Genomic DNA, 22,295 nt, shown 5'->3' with positions numbered 1-22,295 from the left:
AAAAAAATCTATGATTGAATGATGCAGCAGATTCGATGCACCGAATCACTTCATTCTGCTCCAATATCTTATGTCTTACCATGACTGAATGATGAGTCCTTCGTATCCCGTATCAGGATTTGTGACGTGTGAGGGACAATTACAGATTTGTTCACTGAGATCCTTTCATTTGTCTTCAGCGTTTAAATTTCAGTGAGATTTGCTTTTGGAACATTGAATAGAAATATTTTGTTCTCCTTTGTATGGTTAATGTGCTTCATTATCTTTCATGTTAAAGTTAGACCTGCGGTGAGGGATTTTTTGGAAGAAAAGCGCAACTGGAAGAGAACCACGACTGAACATGAGGGAACAGCAACAAGTGAACCAGCCCGAGGACTGAGAGCATCAACTGGAGAGAACCCTTCTGACTCAGAGTTTCCATTGATTCAGTCAGGAGAAAGTCTGGTGAGTCTCATTTACTCAAACACTGATCCTTTAGACATTACATATCTGTACAAAGGAAGGAATGAAAGAGGTGGAATGGACTGAATGTGCCCAGAAATACCAGGTATCCCTCTACCTGACCGGGCTGCAATCACTCCAGGTCTGGTAAAGTGCTTTCGGAAGCCCAGCTCTTTAAAGTCACTCACATTCCCTCAGTGTTTGCTCATATGAAGGTCTTGCATTATCCAAAGTAGCTTTTGGTCAGTTCTGATGTTTCCTTGTTACGTTATAATCATCTCAAAATGCGTTGCCAATTTCCTCCCTTTATAAGAAGCCCCGAGTGCGTTGTGCTGTAGTGATTGTGGAAATGTGGAATTTCCATGAACGGCAGCAACACGCCATTGATTCCTCTGGCTATTGTCATCTCCTCTGACTATTGTATACTCGCCCTCGAATATATTGTCGTGTACCCCCTGCGCTGAGAACAGACCTGTTTTAAAGCAAAATGTCCCAACACTGCATTTTATTCAGTCCTCACTAGCAAATGGCAACCAGTAATTTAGATTTACATACCTTGGTCTCATCAAGTACTTTCTACTAATTACATTGTCAGAACCTGCGAACGTGACATTAAGTAGAGGTGGAAATTCAAAGTAATTTTCCCATGGATGTTGTACATCAGACTCCAGCAAAGTCTTTGACAAGGTGTCACATGGCAGTTCGGTCTCGATGATTAGGTCCCATGGTGTCCGCAGAAAGCAAGTTGGATGTATTCGAAATTAGCTTCAAGGCAGCAAGCAAAGAGTACTGGTTGAAGGTTTGTCCTCGCAGTGGAGATGAGTAATTTGTGGTGTGCCGCGAGGCTACAAGTCGAGACCTTTGATATTCGTTATTTTATAGCAATGATTTGGATGCGATTCCACAAGGCTTACTTGACTGGTAAGTTCGCAGAATGCACAAGATTAGTAGTTGCTGTTCACAGAGAAGATTATCGTAGCATTTAGGGGATCTAAATAGACAGGGGGTGGTAAAGAGACAACAAAACCAACTCGAGCAGCAACGGATTCATGTAGCTGTGGAGGAAACAGCCAGCGGAAGTGGATCAGGCAGGCGCAGTCACATAATTCAAAAAGCAGTTCGGATGTGTAGATGAAGTGAAAAGGCCAGAAGGGAAATGGGCCCATCACAGGAAATTGTGACCATCTCGATGGGCACCGTGGTTGGCATTGTCTCGTTGGGCTGGTCGCTCTAAATTTGGACTCTTTTGCTCTGTGACTCTGTCAGTAGATGCGCCTGGTATCACTGGACAGGCATACAGACATGGTGTGGAAGTTGTTGTTAACGGGGAATGTTTGGTCCTCAAACCAACTGCTTCTCTGATGCAGAGGATGGAAATACTATCGTATTTGCAAAGTAATCGTACTCTCTCTGACTCACTGTCTGCTTGTTGTGTGATTCAGGGCATCACCAGCAGGTGGAGCTGTCCAGCACCGGGACCAAAGTGTAAACAAGACGACGACCATCAACAATCGTCAGTCACAATCAGAATGGACAAAGGTATGATCACAGGGATCTTTAAATTAAACTTTTGTCGCGTTTGCACACCGTAGTGCAGATGAAGAAACTTACACAGATGTTAACAGGGCATACAAAAGTTTCATTAAGCAGTGTCATTTATCCGGCTGGTAAAGCGGCCTTGAGTAATTGATCAACCTAACAGTCCCAGCGCAGGAACCTGACACCGGTAATGGTCGAATCACTCCGCTCACCATGCAAAGCTTCACCTGAGTGAAAGGAGCAGGGACTCCTGAATCAGGTGGTTGTGAGTGAAGCACAGACCGGAATGCGACAGCAGTCTTGTTGGTTTATGTAAATGTCCAGGGTCAGATTCCGTTTCACCTCCAGACAAGCACTGATGTGTAAGACATCTCCAACTTTCACTTATAAAATTCAGAACCAGAGAATAAGAGTATTTCCGGGATTTCAGAGATTCTGTGATAACACAGCATTTCAGGTTTTGGAAAGGAAGCTATCAACTCCCCCCACCCCCCTAGTTTTTCTTGGCTGCTGCGCAAAGTAGAAGAGGAGTGTTTCCAAAATCTGTTTGCTGTAGCAGACCTGAGAAACCTGCCAGTGTTGGGAATGGCTGAGGATCAGGAGACAGCTTACTGTCGATACATCTGTGGTCTCCTTCGGAGTTTTAATACCCCAAAGAATGTCTGGGCTGTGGAGAAATGGTGAACGTGAGTTTCCGTAAGACACGTTGTGCTCTCTCCCTGACCAAACTTTAACACTCTTGTTTGGGTGGATGCTGCATGTTGTGTCCCCTATGTAACATTCAGTCCACAATGTACGGTTAAATGATTAAAATTTATATTTAATATGGGGTTAGAAGAAAAACAAAAGAAAATGAAAACAATAAAAGGTGCCAATAATCTCATAAACATGTCCAGTGCACAAACGTTGGAGCTCACGGATTCCCTTTCGCTGATCCTCCTTCGCTCGTCATCAACCCCTGGGCTCCCGCCCCGAGCCCACGCTCAGCGGGTCCGGCAACCGTCTCCTCAAGCCACCTCTTCTCTCTTCATCCTCTTCGCGCCCTCTCCCTCAAATCCCACGCAAACAACAGCTTTCAGATACACAAGAAAGAATAACATCTATCCCAACTGGTTAGCAAACGAATACAAGTCCCGTTATCACTAATTATAATCCAAACATGCTGCCACAAAGAACATTATCTCATCAGTTAACATTAAACAGAAGCTATATTATTAGCCTTTGCAAGTAACATGAAAGAAGAAACTCCTTACATCTCTAAATATTTCCCTATTGAGATGATCTTCTACCTGAATTTAAATTCCCAGGATCTCTGCTGGGAAGCCCGGTATAACCAATGACCAAAAGTTGCTGTCACCTGTCACCATTGTGATTGTGCTCAACTCTGTGATTGCAGGTGGAATAAAACAGAGATTAAAGCCTGGAAATAGGTCCTTCTGCCCAACTAATTCATGCTGATCTAAATGCCCGAGCTTGCCCGTTTTCCTGAAGCCTTTTCCAAATTTCCCTTGCAAACTTCTTCTATCCTTTTTCCTGCCCGCATGATTTCAATTTTGTAAGTTTATTTGTATTTGCGGCCTCCTCTGATTGCACGGAATTTATACCCATCACCCGCCACATGAAAAAATGCCCCTTTGTTCCCTTTTAAATTTCCGCCCTCGAGTCTCAGACTCCCCTACCCCGGGAAAAATACTGTGACCATCTGCCGTATCTACACCCCGGATTATTTTATGTTTATATACGTGTGTAAGGTCACCTTTCAAGATCCTGAGCTCCAGGGCAAACTGTCCCAGCCGAACCACATAACACAAAAAACAACACCCTCGCCCAGTACCGTAGTCGTCATTCTCCACTACACACTTTCCAGTTTAGTCACCTCCATCCTATAGATTAGTAACTGCAACTGCACGCAAAGCTCTCCGAGCGAGACATTATCAATAAATGGGATAGTTGTTACATGACGATCATCAGGCGGGGGATAAGAAGGGAGCCAGGGGACCGGACAGCATAGATACCTAGGTAATGGTCAGCCTGCGAGCCAGGGTACTGGACAATGTGCGTCTCAGGGGAATGGTCAGTCTGTGGCAATGGGACTGGACATAGTGTGACAAAGCGATTGGAGAATGTGTGATCCAGCAGACTGGACCATGTGTAACCCCGTTGCTGGTCTGTGTGTAACACAGGCTACTGAACAGGAAGTGACCCTGGGAGATTTTAGCTTGTTGACGGTAATCGCAGTGATATTTCCTAGTATCACCGCCGCTGCATTAAGATCCCGTGGTCATCCGTGTGTTCACCTGCTGTGAATTCAGTGATCAGTATTATTGTGTCTATCCTGTTATTTTACTAGGAGTGAATGTGTCCAGTCACCGATTATTGGGATGGTCACCTGGCAGGATGTACGGTTCACATTCACCAGCACAGTTCCACTCCAAATCTGGTCAGCCAGAGTCTCGGCTCCATTGCAGTCTGAATCAGTTTTGCTCATCTCTAAATCATACTCGTATAACCTGCAATTCAACACTTATTTCAGGTAGGAAATCGAAACAAGTAGCGAAAGGACTGAAGAGGTTTTTAACAGGCAGATCATCGAGGGAAGATGATCGGGACACGGGAAACAAGGTACCAAAGCAGGGTCAGATTGAGAGCAATGTCCCAATGGAATGCGGTCCGGCCGCAGCGGAAGTGGAGCAAATTCAGCCCAGAGACAGTGACGTCGGAGACACTGATCAGGACCCTGGAACCGGTACAAGTGAGGCGACTGTCTGTCAGCTCGGAAGCTCATTAAACACGGAATTGTCAAGTCCCCAACAAGGAGCAGGTGAGTGAAATATGAGAGTGATGTGTTCACAGAATGTGGCAGGGAGGAGGGTAAAGGTGAGGCCTTGTTGGAGGGTTGGTGAGAGGAGAGGGGGGATGTGTGGGTGTGGTACATGTGATGCAGTGGGGCACCAGTTACCCCACTACAGGAAATGTGCTACCTGCTCTGAGAATTTCCAGAATGTGTATTGGAGGAAATGCAGCTGTCCAGATAAGGAGAGTATTTCTGGAATGTGAATCAAGGGAAATGTATTCGCCAGGATGGAGGGAGAATCTCTGGGAAGCAAATATTACCGACAGTCCCAACATTTATTGCCTATCCAAAATTGAAATAGGTGAGTGGGTGGGATGGGGGATGGACTGGTTTGCATTAAATGTGGTCCTTCTATTATGTAATGCCCAGAGCATTGCTGGTCGGTTTTAAGGCCAGTGTTGGAGATGGGGAATTAATCCATTTTTTTGTGTCTGTAGGCAGATTGAAGACACATTTTTTTGTTGAGTTGGGTGAGAGCGGTGGAGACGAGGGATATCTGAGTTCAAGTCGACATTTTCCATTTTTATGTTCACAGAGCCAGAGTTTACAATCTCTGACCTCCTGGCACAGGGGGAGGAATATCGACTGTACCAACTGACAAAGTTCTACAGGGACAGACTCAAACAGGCGATTGAAGAAAAGGTTGAGAGACTCGGCTGGATGTTGACAAAGGAGGGACATTTCAGTAGAGAGGAAAATGAGGTGAGTGTATTTAGTCTATTGTCACTGAACTGCTGGTATCAGAGGGAATAGTGATCAATATTCGTCTCCTGCACGTTCTAGGAGGTCTACATGACAATGGAGACTTTGATCTCTGATGGTCTCCAGCAGATCTGGTTTCAGCTGTTAAGGTGGGGAGCACTGGGAGCTACAGGTTCAGCGTCACCTTTTCCTCTCACACCTGCTGTATTTATCAGTGTGATACACGAGCAGTGGCTGCATATCTGGGCTGTTGAACAGACATTCAGTCTGAAACTAATTTCACGTCTTATCGGGACCATCAGTCAAATTCACCTCAGCTCATTAATCCAGGATGAATATGAAGCTGTCAGATTGTAAACTGGGACAACTGACTTCACTGTGGTACTTGAGGGAGGGAAACCTGCTAACCACAGCTGGTCTGGTCTCCATCTGAGTTCCTGAACAATGAGTGGCTGACTTGTCATAGTCATAGAAAAGTACAGTACAGAAACAGGCTCTTTGGCCCATCTATTCCATGCTGGTCTACTGAAACTGCCTATTGTCACGTACCCCATGACAGGGATAAAGAAACCAACAGAAATGGAAACCACTTTGGAGTCTCGTATTGTTATACACTAATAATATTTATTAGTTACTACGCAATACAGTAATATCAAAGTAAATAAATCACACAGGTTAGCAATGATTATATATTAAAGTAAGTGTGGAATATATATGTATGAAAAACCAAGTTTCTTTAAGTCTAGGGGTAAAAAGATACGGTCTTACGATGTTGAGTAAAGTTCAGTTCAGTTCAGTTCGTGGTATTTAGTTGAGTAGTGATGGGGAGAGAGAGAGAGACAGAGTTGAGTCTTCAGGTGAGCTGATGCAGTCGATCTTCTCGTCGTCGTCCGAAATGCTTCACAAGTCACCGACTGTGACTTTAACCAGGGGGACCGGTCTTCTGTGGTGGAGCTATCACCCAGGCAAGGGTGGACACAGAGACAGCTCCCCACCAGTCAACCCCTTTTCCTTCAAACTGGAATAGCAATTTGGATCAATCCGCCTGATCGATCCTCCAAATCCCACTTTCTCTGCGGGCACAGCAATGCTCATTCAGTGTCCAGATCATGTGTCTGAGGTCTGTATCATCTGACCTCCCATTTATTTCACCAGGCTGAGCATCACCTGTCATTCAAAGAGTCCCCACCCTCCTCTGCAGTGCCTTGTCAAATGCTGGGCTAAAGTCCATTCAGACAACACCCACTTCCTTCCATTCATCAACTTTCCCGGTAACTTCCTGGTTCAACATTCAGATTGGTTAGACAGGAACCACCACGCACAAAGCTGATATCGCATGACATCAAAAATCAATAGGTTGTCCTGAAAGGGCATATATTTGGTAAGCTATTTTACATTATTAGCTAGCCTGCCTTCATATTTCATATTCTCTCTACTTACGGCTTTTCGTTGCTTTCTGCTGGTTAGTAAAAGCCTCCCAGTCCTTCTGTTTTCCATTATGTTTTGCTATACTCTATACCCTCTCCTTTGCTTTTCTGCTGCATTGACTTCCTCGTCAGCCACGGTTGATCATCCTGCCTTTGGAATAATTCTTCATATTTGGGATTATCTACCTCTACCTGTGCCTTCTGAATCACTCCCAGAATCTTCATCTATTCCTAGTCATAGTCATAGTCATAGTCATACTTTATTCCTGCTTGGTTGTTGCCTCTTCCAATTTATTTTTGCCCAGCTCCTCTCTCATTTCTCTGTAATTCATTTATTCCGGTGTAAACTGATACATCTAACTTTTACCTTCTCCCTCTCAAACTGCAGTGTCAGTTCTGCTATTTTATGATCACTGCCTCTTAGGGGTTTATTTACCTTAAGCTTCCCAATCAAATCTGGTGCAATACACAACACCGAATCCAGATTTGCCTTTCCTATAGTGGACTCAACCATAGGCTTCTCTCAAAAGCCATCTCATAGGCATTCTATAAATTCCCTCACTTGGGATTCAACACCGACCTGATTTTCCAAAGCTACCTGCATATTGAAATTCCCCATGACTATTTTAACATTGAAATCTTTACATGCCTCTTCTCTCTCCCACTGGAATGTGTATCCCACATCCTGGTTACTGTTCCATCAGGGTCATTTTCTTTCCTACACAGTATCTTAACAACTACACCGTCCAATCTGCTATCACTTCTTTAGAAGCACATTTCATTTTTTATGACAACAGAGTCAACCCAACCCTTTCACCCACCTGCCTCTCCTTTCGATTAAATATTTATCCTTGGATGTGAGCACCCAAATATGATCTTTCAGCCACGATTCAGTGATGCCCACCATCCATTTTTTGCTCCCTCGCTCTCCCTCTCTTCCGTTCTTGTTGTCACATCTTTTTGATGTAATGTTACACATTGATGGATAAGTAAATTAATCACGTTGAATATACTGCAGGGTGTCAGTAGATCCTTATTCTTTCACAATATTGATTTAGAAGTTCCCTCAGCTAGAGTTTCTTTGTTAACGACTGAACCCAGGGAGGATCAGGCAACAGCCCAGTGACTGCATCATTTCTGAAGCTACTGGGACCATGAACAGATATTTTCCTGCACATTCTCCATGTCTGTCTGTATGTCTGCTTCACAGTAAATTTATTACTTTCCTTTTCTAGAAAGTCACTGAACTGACAGAGAAGGGAAACCGGACAGAGAGTTCCAGACTCTTCCTCAGTTTGGTGATGGGTAAAGGCTCCCGGGCCCGGAGGGCGATGTGGGAATCCTTTGTGACATGGAGGACTGAGTTACCGAAGTTGGACAGAATACTGAGGGAAATACAGGAGCTCGGTACGTTAAAAACATGCACTGAACACAAAGGCACATTGAAATAAACATTTTAGTTATTTTAATTATTTTAGCTCTGTTTCCATGGATTCTTTTTATATTTAAACAGGTCCTGATCCACAGGAATACATGAACATCGCCCAAGGGTTATCTGAATTACCCACTCAACTGATAGGTGAGTGATGAAATGCTCAGTTCAAACCACATCTCAAGTGTTAGTCTGTGACTTGGCAAAACCTGGGAATCAAAATTCACCATTAGCCATTCGCTGATCTCTGGATTGAAGTAACAATTCAAAGTATTTCTCTTTGCAGCCTGAATATTCTACATTTTATTTTTCCATTAATCCATCTGTTGGTTCTGCTGAAGCCTTCACTCCAGGTCCTAACGCTCTGGGAATGCCCACACACCCCAGGCAGGCTCCTGATACACTATACGACCCAGTCCAGGTGACTCTTCTATCTTCAGACCTTTCATCTTCCAAGCCCCTTTTCCTTTGTAATAGCACAACACACAATTCTGTTCACTGGTGTTCATTACTTTTTGTAATTCCGCTAGTGACTTCTATAGAGTTTGTCTGGTATTTCCTTTTCACCCGTTACTGCAGCTACAACATCATTTTTCAGCGGTCCAATATCGAACCTCTCCTGTTTTTTTACTCTTTATATATCTGGGAAAGTTTAAAAAAAATACTTTGGTATCCTTTCTTATATTATTGACCATATGCTTGCATTTGCTGTACATTCATGTATATCTAACATAGTTGCCTTCAACATGACTCAGGTAGTAAATTCCAGGTACCAGAACTCTATGAAAAAAAAACACTCACAATTGCTGTAAATTTCCCACATCTCATCTTAACCAAATGCCCTCTGATATTAGACACCAGTCTTATGTAAAAAAATACCAAACAAAATACAGGCTGTCGACCCAAATCTTATCTCTCAAACTTGTGTACCTCTGTCAGATCTCTATTCTAACTCCAGAGTAAACAAACCAAGTTTATCAAACCTCCACTTGTAGCACATGCCACCGAATCCAGGCAACACCCTGATAAACCTGTTCTGCACCCTCTCCAATCCTTCTAAAAGCTGGACAATCAGAAGTGAATACAATACTCCAGATGCACCCTAAAATCATAAGACTTAGGAGCAGAATTAAGCCAATCGGCTCAGTGATTTTGCTACGCAAATCCTCTCAACCCCATTATCCCGCCTTCTGTAAATGTTGACGCTCTTCCTAATCAGGAACATATCAACCTGCATTTTAACTATATCCAATGACGTGTCTTCCTCAGCAGTCCATGACAATAATTTCACAGATTCACCGCCCGCCAGCTAAGATGTTTCTCCCAGTGTGCATCCCCGCCAGCGAGGATAATTCCGCACAGTTCCCAAGCATATTAATTTTCTGTATGAGCCTCCCATGTGGGACCTTGTCAAAGACTCTACCAATATACAAGTAGACCTGTGACTAGTGGTGTGCCACAGGGATCAGTGCTGGGTCCATTGTTATTTGTCATCTCTATCAATGATCTGGATGATAATGTCGTAAATTGGATCAGCAAATTTGCTGGCGATACAAATATTGGAGGTGTAGTGGACAGTGAGGAAGGTTTTCAAAGCTTGCAGAGGGACTTGGACCAGCTGGAAAAATGGGCTGAAAAATGGCAGATGGAGTTTAATACAGACAAGTGTGAGGTATTGCACTTTGGAAGGACAAACCAAGATAGAACATACAGGGTAAATGGTAAGGCACTGAGGAGTGCAGTAGAACAGGTATCTGGGAATACAGATACAAAATTCTCTAAAAGTGGCGTCACAGGTAGATAAGGTCGTAAAGAGAGCTTTTGGTATATTGGCCTTTATTAATCAAAGTATTGAATATAAGAGCTGAATTTTATGATGAGGTTGTATAAGGCATTGGTGAGGCCGAATCTCGAGCGTTGTGTTCAGTTTTGGTCAACAAATTACAGGAAGGATATTAATAAGGTCGAAAGAGTGCAGAGAAGGTTTACAAGGATGTTGCTGGGCCTTGAGAAACTCAGTTACAGAGAAAGGTTGAATAGGTTAGGACTTTATTCCCTGGAGCATAGAAGAATGAGGGGAGATTTGATAGAGGTATATAAAATTATGATGGGTATAGATAGAGTGAATGCAAGCAGGCTTTTTCCACCAAGGCAAGGAGAGAACAAAACCAAAGGAGATGGGTTAAGGGTGAGGGGGGAAACGTTTAAAGGGAAAATTAGTGGGGGCTTCTTCACACAGAGTGGCGGGAGTGTGGAATGAGCTGCCAGACGAGGTGGTAAATGCGGGTTCTTTTTTAACATTTAAGAATAAATTGGGCAGATTGCAGACAAGCGTGACGTGTTGCACTTTGGAAAGACCAAGCAGGGCCGGTCTTATACAGTTACCAGTAGGGCACTGAGGAGTGCGGTAGAGCAAAGTGATCTGGGAATACAGGTCCATAATCATTAAAAGCTTTGGATGGGATTTGCGTCTTGACAACTTGATTGAGTTCCTGCAGGATGTGACAAAGGTGATGGATGAAGTTACACATGGATGTTGTTTAGAAACCATAGAAACCATAAAAAAAACTACAGCACAGAAACAGGTCTTTTGGCCCTTCTTGGCTCTGCTGAACCCCAAACCACCTCAAACATTCTCTCTTTCATACAGCCATGGGGCAGAAGATATAAAGACTGAAGGTGTGTACCACCAGCCTCAGGGACAGCTTCAATACTGCATTTATAAGACTACTGAATGGTCACCTACTATGTTATTATTGGCTCTTAATAATATTAAGACAATTATATAATTGTAGCATCGTGCATCCGGTAACTAATAACAACTCACTTAGATAACCACAATATACTCACAGGACAGCAGAAAAAATACCGTTCGGTTATGAACAACAGATAACAGATTATGTAATTCTATTTCAAAACCTGTGGAAAGCAGAAATCTTTCAGTGTAATATTGTCTATCAAAAAACATTTGATTCTCTCCCTCACATGGTTAAGAGAAGTTCCAAATAGATATAAAATTCATCCAATACTTGTGAAATTTCTACAACATCTGATGAATCATTGGCATAAAATAATCGTCCTATTAACAACCACAAAGGGACAACCACCATTATCAAAATTGAGGGATTTTCCAGAGCGACTCACTAAGGCCAGTATGGTTCTGTCTGGCTTTAAACCTGCTCATAATTTACTGAAACGGACAAAAATCAGGTATCAAATCAGGTAAAAATACGAATTATACGTTTGCACAGCTATACATTGATGATTTGAAATTACTTGCTCTTGCATCAGCAAAGCTAAAACAAATATTTCAAATAATGGAACTAACTTCTAAAGATATAAGCATGAACTTTAGACTAGAAAAGTACAGAACATGAAACATAAAGAAAGGTGCAATAGAGCGAGTAGAATATCAAACAGAGCATCAGGGGACAATACAACAGAATATGAAACATATACTTAGGATATCAATAAGCAAAGAAAATAGATAATCGTGTGATAAAGGAAAACCTTCCAACAAAATTTACTTCAAGGCTGAAGAAAATCTGAATTTACATCAAGGATCAAGAAAATCTGCCAAACAGAGCTGAACAGTAAAAATATAACAAAGGTAGTATACACTCACTATGCCCATATTGACGTATAATTTTGGTATAATATCCTGGTCTGAAACAGATCTGGAAAATATGCCAAGAAAAATAAGAACTTAAATGACAGTTTCTAGAAAACGCCATGTGCACTGGATCACACTTAGATTGATATGAATGAGGACAGTATGAGTATGGTGAATAACAGATCTAAAAAAATGAGACAACAGCCGGATAAAAATTCTCAGAATCAGGGTTAATATCAGACACATGTCGTGTAAACTGTTTTTCTGCACCAACAGCACAATTACAGTAAAGTGTGTGCGGTGAGCGTGTATATATGTGTACAATTGTAGAAATAGATTTGTATCAGCGTGAATTAATCAGTCTGATGTCCTGGTGGAAGAAGCTGTCCGGAGCCTGTTGGTCCTGGCTTTTATGCTGTGGTACCGTTTCCCGGATAGTAGCAGCTGGAACAGGTTGTGGTTGGTGAGACTTGGGTTCAGAATGATCCTTTGGGTCCTTTTTACCCCGTCTCTGAAAAGCCCTGAATAGTGGGAAGTTCACGTCTACAGATGCACTGGGCTGTCCGCACCGCTCTCTGCAGAGCCCTGCGATTGAGAGAAGTACAGTTCCCATTCCATGTAATGATGCAGCCAGTCAGGATGCTCTCAACTGTGCCCCTGTAGAAAATCGTTAGCATTTGGGGGCCCATCCCAAACTTCCTCTACCATCTGAGGTGAAAGAGGTGCTGTTGTGCCTTTTTCACCACACAGCTGGTGTGCACAGACCATGTGAGATCCTCAGTGACGTGAATGCCAAGGAAATTAAAGCTGTTCACCCTCTCAGCCCCAGATCCATTGATGTCAATAGAGGTTAGCCTGTCTCCATTCCTCTTGTTCTTGCGACATTGCGACCAGCTCCTTTGCTTTTGCGACATTGAGGGAGAAGTTGTTCTCCTGACACCACTGTGTCAGGGTGATGACTTCTATGTAGGCTACCTCGTTATTATTTGAGATTTGGCCAATCCATATAGTATCGTCAGCAAATTTAATTAGCAGATTGGAGCTGTGGGTGGCGACACAGTCATGTGTATACAGAGAGTAAAGGAGGGAGCTTAGGACACAGCCCTGAGGGGCACCTACATCGAGTGTCGGAGGGGCAGAGGTGAGGGAGCCCACTCTTACCGTCTGCTGGCAATCTGACAGGAATTCCACGATCAAGCTGCACAAGGCAGGGTCAAGGCCGAGGTCTCTGAGCTTCTTGTCAAGCCTGGAGGGAATGATGGTGTTGAATACTGAACTGTAGTCCGAGAACAGCATTCTCACATAAGCATCACTCTTCTCCAGATGTTTAGAGGCACTGGCTGTCCACTGTATCTATTCTTCTTAATAGCTTATACACCTCTATCATGTCTCTTCTCATCCTCCTCCTCTCCAAAGAGTAAAGCCCTAGCTCCCTTAATCTCTAATCATAATCCATAATCTCTAAACCAGGCAGCATCCTGGTAAATCTCCTCTGTACCCTTTCCAATGCTTCCACATCCTTCCTATAGTGAAGCGACCAGAACTGGACACAGTACTCCAAGTGTGGCCTAACCAGAGTTTTATAGAGCTGCATCATTACATTGCGACTCTTAGACATTATCCCTCGACTTATGAAAGCCAACAACCCATAAGCCTATCTACCTGTGAGGCAACTTTCAGGGATCTGTGGACATGTACCCCAGATCCCTCTGCTCCTCCACACTACCAAGTATCCTGCCATTTACTTTGTATTCTGTCTTGGAGTTTGTCTTTCCAAAGTGTACCACCTCACACTTCTCCGGGTTGAACTCCATCTGCCACTTCTCAGCCCATTTATGCATCCTATCAATATCTCTCTGCAATCTTCAACAGTCCTCTACACTATCTACAACACCACCAACCTTTGTGTCATCTGTAAACTTGCCAACCCACCCTTCTACCCCCACCTCCAGGTCGTTAATAAAAATCATGAAAATTAGAGGTCCCAGAGCAGATCCTTGTGGGGCACCACTAATCACAACCCTCCAATCTGAATGCACTCCCTCCACCACCACCCTCTGCCTTCTGCAGGCAATCCAATTCTGAATCCACCTGGCCAAACTTCCCTGGATCCCATGCCTTCAGACTTTCTGAATAAGCCTACTGTGTGGAACCTTGTCAAATGCCTTACTAAAATCCATGTAGATCACATCCACTGCACTACCCTCATCTATGTGCCTGGTCACCTCCTCAAAGAACTCAATCAGGCTTGTTAGACACGATCTGCCCTTCACAAAGCCATGGTGACTGTCCCTGATCAGACCATGATTCTCTAAATGCCCATAAATACTATCTCTAAGAATCTTTTCCAACAGCTTTCCCACCACAGACGTAAGGCTCATTGGTCTATAATTACCCGGACTATCCCTACTACCTTTTTTGAACAAAGGGACAACATTCGCCTCCCTCCAGTCCTCTGGTACCATTCCTGTGGACAACGAGGACATAAAGATCCTAGCCAGAGGCTCAGCAATCTCTTCCCCCACCTAATGGAGAAGCCTGCGGAATATTCTGTCTAGCCCAAGGGACTTATCCATCCTAATGTATTTTAACAACTCCAACTCCTCCTCTCCCTTAATATCAACATGCTCCAGAACATCAACCTAACTCATATTGTCCTCACCATCATCAAGTTCTCTCTCATTGGTGAAAACTGCAGAGAAGTATTCATTGAGCACCTCACTCACTTCCACAGCTTTCAGGCACATCTTCCCACCTTTATCTAAATGGACCTACCTTCACTCCTGTCATCCTTTTGTTCTTCACATAAGTGAAGAATACCCCAGAAGAGATCCCAATGATCCAAACCCCCTGCTCCCTGCACCAACTCCTCAGCCACGCATTCAACTGCCATCTCCTCCAATTCTTACCATCACTGTCACGTAGCACTGGCAGCAATCCTGAGAACGCCACCCTTGAGGTCCTGCTCTTCAACCTTCTGCCTAGTTCCCGAAACTCACACTTCAGGACCTCATCCCTCTTCCTGCCTATGTTGTTGGTGCCAACATGTACCACGACTTCTGGTTGCTTTCCCTCTCATACCAGGATGTCGTGCACCCGGTCAGAGACATCCTGGACCCTGGCACCCGGGAGACTACAAACCATGCGGCTGTCCTTCTCACGTCCACAAAATCTCCTGTCTGCTCCCCTGACTATAGAGTCTCCAATGACGACAGCTCTCCTCTTCTCCGTCCCACCCTTCTGCACCACAGGGTCAGACTCAGTGCCAGAGGCCCTGCCACCGTGGCTCACACCCGGTCGGTTGTCCCCACCAACAGTATCCAGAATGGTGAACATATTATTGAGGGAAATGGCCACAGGGGTGCTCTGCACTGCCTGTCTGCTCACCTTCACTTTCCCCCCTCTGACCGTCACCCAACGACCTGCTTCCGACAGCCTTGGTGTGACTACCTCCCTGAAGCTCTCATCTATGACTGCCTCATTCTCCCTTATGAATCGAAGGTCATCCAGCTGCTCTAGATTCCTTCCAGATCGCCAAGATCTTGACACACTGTGAGACCGCACAGACCCCTGATAGTGTCCTGAGACACTCTGAGACCCACGCACCCCTGACAACATCCTGTCACGCTGTCAGACCCCACACACCCCTGGCCGGCTCCTGACACACTGTGAGACCGGACACAAACCTGAGAGGGTCCTGACACACTGTGAGACCCGACACACCACTGGCAGGGTCCGGACACACTGTAAGACCCCACACAACCTGGACTCGGTCCTCACACACTGTGAGACCCCACACACTCCCAAAAGGGTCCAGACACATCGTGATACCTCAAACACCCCTGGCCGGCTCCTGACACACTGTGAGACCCCACACACCCCTGCCAGGGAACTGGCACACTGTGAGACCTTACACACCCCTGGCCGGCTCCTGACACACTGTATGAGACCCCACACACCCCTGACAGGGTCCTGACACACTGTGAGACCCAACACACCCCTGACAGGGTCCTGATGCACTGTGAGACCCTACACCCCTCTGACAGGGTGCTGACACACAGTGAAATCCCACACACACCTGACAGGGTCCTGACACATTGTGATACCTCAAACACCACTGACAGGGTCCTGACACACTGTGAGACACCACACATCCCTGAGGGAGACCTGGCACACTGTGAGACCCCACACACCCCTGGCCGGCTCCTGACACACTGTGAGACCCCACACACCCCTGACAGGGTCCTGACACACTGTAAGACCCTTCACCCCTCTGACAGGGTGCTGACACACAGCGAGATCCCACACACTCCTGACATGGTCCTGACACACTGTGAGACGCAACATACCCCGGACAGGGTCCTATAGAAAATAGACAAGAGACAATAGGTGTAGGAGTAGGCCATTCGACCCTTCGAGCCTGAACCGCCATTCACTGTGATCATGACTGATCATCCACAATCAGTATCCAGTTCCTGCCTTATCCCCATAACCTTTGATTCCACTATCTTTAAGAGCTCTATCCATCTCTTTCTAAAAAACATCCAGAGACTTGGCCTCCACTGCCTTCTGGGGCAGAGCATTCAATATATCCACCACTCTCTGAGTGAAAAAGTTTTTCCTCAACTCCATTCTAAATGGCCTACCCTTTATTCTTAAACTGTGGCCTTTGGTTCCGGACTCACCCATCAGCGGGAACATGCTTCCTGCCTCCAGCATGTTCAATCCCTTAATAATTTTATATGTTTCAATAAGATCCCCTCTCAGGCTTCTAAATTCCAGAGTATACAAGCCCAGTCACTCCAATCTTTCGACATATGACAGTCCCGCCATCCCGGGAATTAACCTTGTGAACCTACGCTGCACTCCCTCAATAGCAAGAATGTCCTTACTCAAATTTGGAGACCAAAACTGCACACAGTACTCCAGGTGTGGTCTCACCAGGGCCCTGTACAGCTGCAGAAGGACTTCTTTGCTCTAATACTCAATTCCCCTTGTTATGAAGGCCAGAATGCCATTAGCTTTCTTCACTGCCTGCTGTACTTGCATGCTTACTTTCACACTGATGACACTCTGTGAGACCCCACACACCCCTTACAGGACCCTGACACACTGTGAGACCCCACACACCCCTGACAGGGACCTGACACACTGTGAGACCCCACACACCCCTGACAGGACCCTGATACACTGTGAGACCCCACATACCCCTGACAGGGTCCTAACACACTGTGAGACCCCACACACCCCTGACAGGGTCCAAGCACTCTGTGAGATCCCCACACCCTTGAAAGGATCTTGACACACGGTGAGACCTGACATACCCCTGACGGTGTCGTGACACACTGTGAGACCCCAAACACACCTGACAGGTTCCTGACAAACTGTGAGACCCCACACTCCCCTGACAGGGTCAGGACAAGCTGTGACGCCCCACACACACCTGACAGGACACTGACACACTGTGAGACTCCACACACACCTGACAGGACACTGACACACTGTGAGACCCCACACACACCTGACAGGACACTGACACACTGTGAGACCCCAGACACCCCTGACAGGGTACAGAAACACTGTGAGACCCCGAACACCCTGACAGGGTCCTGACAAACTGTGATACACACACACCGCTCACAGGGTCCTGGCACACTGTGAGACTCCACACACCCCTGACAATGTCCTGTCACATTGTCAGACCCCACACACTACTGACAGGGTTCTGACACACTGTGAGACCCCCCACACACCTGACAGGGTTCTGACACACTGTGAGACGGCACGCACACCTGACAGGGTCCTGACACACTGGAAGACGCCACACGGACCTGACACACTGTGAGACACCACACACCCCTGACAGGACCTGACACACTGTGAGACCCTACACACACCTGACAGAGTGCTGACACACAGCGAGACCCTACACACCCCTGACAGGGTCCTGACACACTGTGGGATCCCACACACTCCTGACATGGTCCTGACACACTGTGAGACCCCACAGGCCCCAAAAGGGTCCTGACACACTGTGAGACGCCACACACCCCAAAAGGATCCTGACACATTGTGAGACCCCACACACCCAGGATAGGGTCCTGGGAGACTGTGAGATCCGACACACCCCTGAGAGGGTCCTAACACACTGTGAGACCCCACAGGCCCCAAAAGGGTCCTGACACACTGTGAGACCCCACACACTATTGACACGGTCCTGACACACTGTGAGACTCCACAGGGACCTGACACACTGTGAGACCCCACACACCCCTGACAGCGTCCAGACACGCTGTGAGACCCCATACACCCCTGACAGGGTCCTGACACACTGCGAGACCCCACACATCCCAACAGGGTCCTGACACATTGTGAGACACCACACACCCCAAAAGGTTCCTGACACATTGTGATACCTCACACACCCAGGATAGGGTCCTGAGAGACTGTGAGATCCGACACACCCCTGAGAGGGTCCTAACACACTGTGAGACCCCACAGGCCCCAAAAGGGTCCTGACAGATTGTGAGACGGCATACACGCCTTACAGGGTTCTGAAGCACTGTGGGACCCCACACACTCCTGACAGCGACCTGACCCACGGTGGACGCCACACACACACACCTGACAGGGTCCTGACACACATTGCGATCCCACACACCCCTGGCAGGGTCCTGATGCACTTTGCGATCCCACACAACCCTGGCAGGGTCCTGACGCACTGTGAGACCCCACAGGCCCCAAATGGGTCCTGACAAATTGTGAAACGGCACACACGCCTGACAGGGTTCAGAAACACTGTGGGACCCCACTCACACCTGAGGGGTCCTGACACACTGTGAGACCCCACACACCATGGATAGGGTCCTGACAGACTGTAAGATCCGACACACCCCTGAGAGAGTCCTGACACACTGTGAGACCCCACAGGCCCCAAAAGGCTCCTGACAGACTGTGAGACCGCACACACCAGACAGGGTCCGGACACACTGTGAGACCCCACAGGCCCCAAAAGGATCCTGACACACTGTAAGACCCCACACACTCCTGGCAGGGACTTGATGCACTGTGAGACGCCACACACTCCTGACAGCGTCCTGACACACATTGCGATCCCACACACATCTGAGAGTGTTCTGACACACAGTGAGACCCCACACACCCACGACCAGATCCTGACACAGTGTGAAACCCCACAAACCACTCACCGTGTCCTGACACACTGTGAAACCCCACACAACCCTGGCAGGGTCCTAACACACTGTGAGACCCCACACACCACTGACAGCGTTCTGACACGCATTAAGATCCCACACACGCCTGAGAGGGTCCAGACACACCGTCAGACCTAACACACCCCTGGCAGCGTCCAGGCACACTGTAAGACCTCATACACACCAAAAGGGTCCTGACACATTGTGAGACACCACAAACCCCAAAAGGTTCCTGACGCATTGTGAGATCCCACACACCTCAGGCAGGGTCCTGATACACATTGCGATCCCACACAACCCTAGCAGGGTCCTGACGCACTGTGAGACCCCACACACCCTGGATAGGGACCTGACACACTACGAGACCGCACACACCACTGACAGGGTCCAGACACAAATTGTGATCCCACACACATCTGAGAGGGTTCTGACACACTGTGAGACCCCACACACCCCCGACAGGATCCTGACACACTGTGAGACCTCAAACAACCATGACAGGGTCCTGACACACTGTGAGACCCCAAACAACCCAGGCAGGGTGCTGACACACTGTGAGACCCCACACACCACTAACAGGGACCTGTCACACTGTGAGACCCCACAAACCACTGAAGGGTCCTGACACACTATGAGACCACACACACCCCTGATAGGATCGTGACACACCACACGACACCACACACACATGAAAGGGTCCTGACACACTGTGAGACCCCACACACCCCTGGAACGGTCCTGACACACTGTGAGACTGCACACACCCCTGACTGGGCCCTGACACACTGTCAGACCACTCACACCTCTGACGGTGACCTGACACACTGTGAGACCCCACACACCCCTGACAGGGTGCTGATACACAGCGAGACCCTACACAACCCTGACAGGGTCGGGACACACTGTGGGATCCCACACACTCCTGACATGGTCCTGACACACTGTGAGACCCCACAGGCCCCAAAAGGGTCCTGACACACTGTGAGATGCCACACACCCCAAAAGGATCCTGACACATTGTGAGACCCCACACACCCAGGATAGGGTCCTGAGAGACTGTGAGATCCGACACACCCCTGAGAGGGTCCTAACACACTGTGGGACCCCACAGGCCCCAAAAGGGTCCTGACACATTGTGAGATGCCACACATACCTGACAGGGTCCAGACACACTGTGAGACCCCGCACTCCCCTAACAGGGTCGTGACACTCTGTGAGACCCCACACAGTATTGACACGGTCCTGACACACTGTGAGACCCCACAGAGACCTGACGCACTGTGAGACTCCACACACACCAGACAGGGTCCGGATAACTGTGAGACCCCACACACCCTAGATAGTGTCCTGACAGACTGTGAGATCCGACACACCCCTGAGAGAGTCCTGACGCACTGTGAGACCGCACAGGACCCAAAAGGATCCTGACACACTGTAAGACCCCACACACCCCTGACAGGGACTTGACGCACTGTGAGACGCCACACACTCCTGACTGCGTCCTGACACACATTGCGATCCCACACACATCTGAGAGTGTTCTGACACACAGTGAGACCCCACACACCCACGACCAGATCCTGACACACTGTAAAACCCCGCAAACCACTCACGGTGTCCTGACACACTGTGAGACCCCACACACCACTGACTGGGTCCTGACACGCATTAAGATCCCACACATACCTGAGAGGGTCCAGACACACCGTGAGACCTAACACACCCCTGACAGCGACCTGACACACATTGCGATCCCACACACATTGAAAGGGTTCTGACATACTGTGAGACCCCATACACCCCTGGCAGCGTCCAGACACACTGCGAAACCCCACACACCCCAAAAGGGTCCTGACACATTGTGAGACCCACACACCCCAGAATGTTCCTGACACATTGTGAGACCCCACACACCCAGGATAGGGTCCTGAGAGACTGTGAGATCCGACACACCCCTGAGAGGGTCCTAAAGCACTGTGAAACCCCACAGGCCCCAAAAGGGTCCTGACACATTGTGAGACGGCACACATGCCTGACAGGGTTCAGAAACACTATCGGACCCCACACACCCCAGACAGCGACCTGACCCACTGTGGACGCCACACACACCTGACAGGGTCCTGACACACACTGCGATCCCACACATCCCTGGCAGGGTCCTGACACACTGTGAGACCCCAAACAACCCAGGCAGGGTTCTGACACACTGTGAGACCCCACACACCCCTAACAGGGACCTGTCACACTGTGAGACCCCACAAACCAGTGACAGGGTCCTGACACACTGTGAGACCACACACACCCCTGATAGGATCGTGACGCACCACACGACACCACACACACATGAAAGGGTCCTGACACACTGTGAGACCCCACACATCCCTGGAACGGTCCTGTCACACTGAGACTGCACACACCCCTGACAGGGCCCTGACACACTGTCAGACCCTACACACCCCTGACAGGGTGCTGACACACAGCGAGACCCTACATACCCCTGACAGGGTCCGGACACACTGTGGGATCCCACACACTCCTGACATGGTCCTGACACACTGTGAGACCCCACAGGCCCCAAATGGGTCCTGACACATTGTGAAACGGCACACACGCCTGACAGGGTTCAGAAACACTGTGGGACCCCACTCACACCTGAGGGGTCCTGACACACTGTGAGACCCCACACACCCTGGGTAGGGTCCTGACAGACTGTAAGATCCGACACACCACTGAGAGAGTCCTGACACACTGTGAGACACCACACAACCCTGACACAGTCCTGACACACTGTGAGACCCCAGACAACCCAGGCAGGGTGCTGACACACTGTGAGACCCCACACACCACTAACAGGGTCCTGACACACTGTGAGACCCCACACACCCCTGACAGGGTCAGGACAAGCTGTGACGCCCCACACACACCTGACAGGACACTGACACACTGTGAGACTCCACACACACCTGACAGGACACTGACACACTGTGAGACCCCACACACACCTGACAGGACACTGACACACAGTGAGACCCCACATACCCCTGACAGGGTCCTAACACACTGTGAGACCCCA

General features: G+C 47.6%; 1 protein-coding gene across 1 annotated transcript in view; it reads left to right on the top strand.

Annotated features, from left to right (window-relative positions):
* The first annotated feature begins 1,928 nt into the window (after positions 1–1,928).
* LOC140208391 (NACHT, LRR and PYD domains-containing protein 3-like) overlaps positions 1,929–22,295 on the top strand; it is a 95,314-nt gene continuing 74,947 nt past the window's right edge. The window contains exons 1-5 of the mRNA XM_072277053.1: positions 1,929–1,980; positions 4,514–4,801; positions 5,370–5,536; positions 8,199–8,370; positions 8,477–8,542. Of these exons, the coding sequence (XP_072133154.1) occupies positions 1,971–1,980; positions 4,514–4,801; positions 5,370–5,536; positions 8,199–8,370; positions 8,477–8,542 (703 nt within the window). The 5' untranslated portion in view covers positions 1,929–1,970. The remainder of the gene's footprint in view (positions 1,981–4,513; positions 4,802–5,369; positions 5,537–8,198; positions 8,371–8,476; positions 8,543–22,295) is intronic.

Source organism: Mobula birostris, chromosome 13, assembly GCF_030028105.1.
Source record: "Mobula birostris isolate sMobBir1 chromosome 13, sMobBir1.hap1, whole genome shotgun sequence".
NCBI classification, from domain to species: Eukaryota; Metazoa; Chordata; class Chondrichthyes; order Myliobatiformes; family Myliobatidae; genus Mobula; species Mobula birostris.
This window is presented reverse-complemented; position numbering and strand designations above follow the sequence as displayed.